Genomic DNA, 5614 nt, shown 5'->3' with positions numbered 1-5614 from the left:
GTGAGAGAGAAAAGTGTGTAAAACTAATTTTCACAGCATTTTTTGAAAAGAATATGCAGATAAAGGCTTAGGAAAGTCCTCTAAGATTATGTGGCAATCTGGATGGATTTGGATAATTTCAGAAATTGTACAGAAGATTGATTATTCCTAATTTAGGCTCCTCTGCACCAACTGATAATCTCAGATTTACTGTAACAGGTATACTTGAAATGAAATCCAAAACCCAGATACATGTTTGTACTTTTTCTGTCTCCCTCCAGATTCAAGCAGATTTCCAATTTGCATTTTTCACTTGTTCCAGGTTGTAGATATAGCTCTATATTGGGCTGTCCTCATGCGTTCCCTGCTTTGAAGTACCCAGCTGGTGGTAATCAGGGACACACTATAGAAATCAATGGCTGGATGAATCTTGCTGGAGTGCATGCAGATGCACATATGTGGAAACCTGAGACAATACCAGAGAGGGGAGTTGAATTTAGGGGTAGCACCCCCTCAGTGTTTTGGAGGGCACACAGGGTTAGGAACAGGAGCCTCTGTAAAATGAGTGGAGAAATCAGGCTTTATAGGGGATTTTTCTTTATAAATTCAAGGCTTTGATTGAGACCAGTGTGCAGGCTTTTGTGGATATCTGTGTGCGTTTTAGAGGCCAGTTGTGGTGTCTCCTATTGGGAGGTGGGGGCAGATTTTGGCTCTGAACAGCTAAGAGTATCCCAGGAGAGCACTGGATGGAGGGCCAGAACGGGGCGACCTGCTTAGAGTGTTTTGAGACATTTGGAAACTTAGACTTTGGGGCCTTGGAGAAGGCAGCCTTGGTATTGAGAAGCCTCTTGTTGGTGAAATTTTATGTTTTCCCATGAAACAAAAAGTTTAAAAAGTTCTGAAACTTAATTGGTCAAAATGGGCATAACTAAAAGTTTGTGCTTCTCCCCCTAGACTGATTGCTTAGGGACACCATGAACCTGGGCTTATTAAGAACAGGTATCTCAGTGACTAATCCCCTTGGGAAGGAAGTGAGTAGGAAGAAATACGGGGAGAGAGACCCTCAGCTTCCGACAACACTGTTATTTTGGGACTTTTTCCTAAGCTGCTTACTGAGGACAGTTTCCTTTTTCATCATGAGTGAATACAACAGCAAGTTGCTCTGGCCCCTGTGCATGTCTCATCAGTAGTCAGATAGGAGTTAGCTATGGCCGAGTCCTGGAGAGCATTAGAAATGGTGGTGGAGCCCTTGCATAGAGGTGAGTGTCTTCAGGTTTCTCCTCTATGGAAGAAAGAGTAAGGTGGGATGTTCTGGGTCTGGTTGCTGTCTAACACAGGGACACCTAGAGCCTGAGGAGTGGGCTAGGAGAGCAGCAGGACAGACAAGTTCATTTCCAAGTCTGCTGTGCACAGCAAAGAGCAGACTGAGGTCTTCTCTGACCTGATGATAGGGATAGACACAGTTCCCTGGCGTCTCTCAGGATCCTTCTCTCACATTTTTCTTCATCTCCTTTTAGTTATGCAGAGATTGTGGAAAAGCAGGCCGCTGAGCACTTCCAACAGTTCTGTCCTTGAGGCATGTTTGCTGATCAGAAAAAGAGCCACAGTGGTATTGGGGAGGTTGCATCAGGAAGAGATAATTGTAATATGATGCAGGAAGGGAGAACAAGAAGAGAGGCATTGAGGGAATATGAACCTGTTAGCCCAAGGCAAGACCAGAACCTACTTTGTCATATATCATATGTCCATATTCTCATCATCAACAAAAAAATTCAGCATTACCCATTTGGCTCATGAATGCTATATATATGTCTTTGCCCTAATGGAATTATATTCCAATGTCATGTATAAACAGTGAATGAATAAAAATAGGTTTTCTGATCCTCTTTTCTTCTTTGCTTTATTTTAAGGCATGATTAATAGACTTAAATCTTATATATAATTTCTACATACTTGTTTTGTGTATCGTGTAGACTTTAAACCCTACATGAATAGAAGCTCAGCAGGGCAGGATCTTTGTTTGCTCCAGCATTTTTTCATATGAATTAAGGAATAAAATAATCATTGAATCATAACATAGTATTGGGGAGTAAGTGCTGTGAAGAAAACTAGAGTCCAAGCTTGATCAAGTCCTTCCTATCTGGGGTTAGGGGAATAGGAAAGAGCCCTCTAAGGAGATGACATCTGAGTAATGGGATGGGTGAAGTGAGGGGTAGAAATCTATTTTTGTCAGTGCCAAGTGCCATATTTCCTTTCTTCCAAGACTTTGGAAAGAAAATGGAATGAGAGAAAAATGAATCAGCTCTGGTAAATTATCCCAAGCTCCAGAGTTCCCATTTGGAGATCTTGCTGCTCTGTAATATAGAGGTTATAACATCTGGGGAAAAGCAGAGATGTTTTCTTGAACCCCCTGTCTCTTTTCTGCTGGTCACAAGATGGGTCTCTGTAGTGCAAGTGTGGATGAGGGTTGGGGTTCAATGTTCCCTATCCTGCACATCACCTGGAATGCCATTATATCGTCTGATACAACTAACCTAAGAAGAAATAGGACAATTTCAGTACCTTTAGCCTCTGTTCCCTGGAGAAGGCACTTCCAGTGGGGGGAAAAATATAAGTTTTTTTTTTCACACTAATACAGAAGAGGCTGCCTTCACCCATTACTGACAGCGAGATTTGAAGAGGCAATATTTGGGTCTGCCTTTATGGAGGGCATAGTAGTAGTAGCAACTCACCTGATCATCAGGAGAAAATAGTTTCTAATCCTAATCTGTCTCCCTTCTCTTTGGAGAGCAGGAGAGCAGGACCATGTGGAGCAGTGCCACCTCTCTTTTGATATCAGAGGTTCACAAGGAGCAGAAACAAGGACTAAATGATGAGCAATCACTCAAGTGCCACCGAATTTTGTCTCATTGGCTTCCCTGGCTCCAAGGAACTACACCATATTCTCTTTGCTACCTTTTTCCTCTTCTACTCAGTGACATTTATGGGAAACACAGTCATCATTGTGATTGTCTGTGTTGATAAACGTCTACAGTCCCCCATGTATTTCTTCCTTGGCCACCTCTCTGCCGCTGAGATCCTGTTCACATCCATTATCATTCCAGTCATGCTTCAGGGGTTGCTGCTCCCCGGGATGCAGACAATATCTCTAGCTGGATGTGCTGCCCAGCTCTTCCTGTACCTTGCTGTGGGGACCACAGAGTTTGCATTAATGGGAGTGATGGCTGTGGACCGTTATGTGGCTGTCTGTAACCCTTTGAGGTACAACATCATTATGAACAGCCACACCTGCACCTGGGTGGTAATTATGTCATGGATGTTTGGATTCCTTTCTGAAATCTGGCCAGTCTATGCCACATTTCAGCTCACCTTCTGCAAATCAAATGTGTTAGACCATTTTTACTGTGACCGAGGGCAACTTCTCAAACTATCCTGTGATGACAGCCTTTTCACGGAGTTTATCCTTTTTTTAATGGCCATTTTCATTATCATTGGTTCTCTGGCACCAGTAATTGTCTCCTACACTTACATCATCTCCACCATCCTCAAGATCCCCACTGCCTCTGGCAGGAGGAAAGCCTTCTCTACCTGTGCCTCCCACTTCACCATTGTTGTGCTTGGATATGGCAGTGGCCTGTTCCTCTATGTGAAACCCAATCAAACACAGGCAGCCCAGTACAATAAGATAGTTTCCCTGGTGATTTCTGTGGTAATTCCTTTCCTGAACCCTTTCATCTTCACTCTCCGGAATGACAAAGTCAAAGAGGCCATTGGAGATAGTGTGAAACGCTGCTGTCAACTTTTCAAGTATTAACTCTTAGTAAGTTTTAGGTGGGGGTATCATCCCGAGTGGGGATTATTTACTAATTTAGGGAACCCTAACTACAATATCACCACTACCATTATTACAAAAGTCAAAAGTGTCTACCATTCCTGATCATGCTATGGGAGCAGATAAGGCAGGTAAGAATAAAACCCATGCTGTGCCCACTAGAATGTCATAGCTTCAGTTTCTTCTCATTTCTACTGATGAACTTCTTGTGGTGTGGGAGGAACTAGAGAAAGCAAATATGTAATTTTGTGTAGAGTTCTATTAGCCCAATTCATTTTCATATAATTTATTTCTGAAAATGAATTTCTGAGGAGAGGTAGGAAGTGAGGTGGGAGGTGAGGTGAGAGATGGCATATCAGAGTACAAAGGAAGAGATGCTCACTTTGTTTCTTCATCAAATATTGCTATTTGCTTGTTCTATAATTTTATGCAATTTGTTGAGAAGATGAACATATGCATTTTGAATATTTCATGGTTCTCTCATTTTCTGGTTGAGTATTTTATTATCCTGGCCCCACTACTACTGCAACGTAAATACAGTGTACATACAGTTTTCTACAGAAGTAGTGTAGAGTTTTGACATAGAGATTCCAATGACTCTCATTCTAAAATTCATTGTCCTACAAAGAAGATGGAATAATTTGGGTATAACAATGATGGAAAGTTCCTTTTGCTAAACTTCAGGGAAAGTTGCCATTACTCAAACCTTTCGTCTTTGTGGCATGTATGGGGGTAGGCACAAAATAAGAGAGGCGCACTGTCCTCATATACAGTATAGTTTCTTCGTTTCTTCAACATGTCACACATGCCTCTTCTCTCTGCCTTTCCTGCTCTTTGTTTTTGCAGTAACTCTTCTGTTTCTTCTTCCTCTCTCCCTTTGTCTTGCAATCTTCATGTTTCTTTTTTTCCTTTCCCCCAATTGCACCATGAGCCAAGGCTCTGACCTCCTACTGACAATGCGTTCTGATTTATCCTCTCCTCCTTTGTCAACATTTCCATTCCTCTCCTGTAACTCCAGTGATGCAATGTTCCAAACTGCCTCTCTGAATGCCCTGGTCATATTTTCTCAGATGAACCTAAGGAGAGTAGAAAATTCATGTAGCTCAGTGTATAACATGAGAGGAGAAGAGGATTTTGGCCAGGGGGCTACTGATGGGACAACAGACATCCATCTCTTGTGTGAATGCGTAGGTTTATCTATTTGGTCTTTGATTCTGAATGAAGGAAGGTTACTACCTGTATTTGTCTGCCATAACAAAACCCCATTGACTGGATGCATTAAACAACAGAAATGTATTTATCACAGTTCTGAAGTCTGGGAAGCTCACGATCAAGGTTCTGGCCAATTCAGTTTCTCATGCAGGCTCTCTTCATTTTCTTGTAGGTGACAACCTTCTCTCTGTTCTCACTTGGCCTTTCCTTGGTGTGTGGATGTTAGGAGAGAGAGAGGCATTTTTGGTAGCTCTTCTTAAGGGACACTAATCTTATCCAATCAGGGCCCCACACTTATGACCTCATTTAACCTTAATTACTTTCTTAGAGGTTCCATCTCCAAATACAGCTGCACTGAGTTCACAGCTTCAACATATGAATTTTGAAGGGGACACAGACATATAGTTAATAACACTGTCATTCTACCCCTGACCTGCAACCCAAGCTTATACTCAACCAGAATGCCCACTTTATCTTCACAGTGGGTGCTGGGCGACAGATAGGTCCGTCCTCTGAGGGCTGTCATTTCCTCAGCTGCAGGTGTCTCCTATACAAAAATGAAATAATATCCTCACACATACCCATCTACTG

General features: G+C 42.3%; 1 protein-coding gene across 1 annotated transcript; it reads left to right on the top strand.

Annotated features, from left to right (window-relative positions):
- Positions 1-2848: 2848 nt before the first annotated feature.
- On the top strand, positions 2849-3793 carry LOC308246271 (olfactory receptor 9A4-like; the record flags this gene model as incomplete). The annotated part of the gene is made up of 1 exon (XM_080664307.1): positions 2849-3793. The coding sequence occupies one exon, from the start codon at positions 2849-2851 to the stop codon at positions 3791-3793; it is 945 nt and encodes a 314-aa protein (XP_080520433.1).
- Positions 3794-5614: the final 1821 nt, after the last annotated feature.

Source organism: Plecotus auritus (assembly GCF_963455305.1).
Source record: "Plecotus auritus genome assembly, chromosome: 4".
NCBI lineage: Eukaryota > Metazoa > Chordata > Mammalia > Chiroptera > Vespertilionidae > Plecotus > Plecotus auritus.
This window is presented reverse-complemented; position numbering and strand designations above follow the sequence as displayed.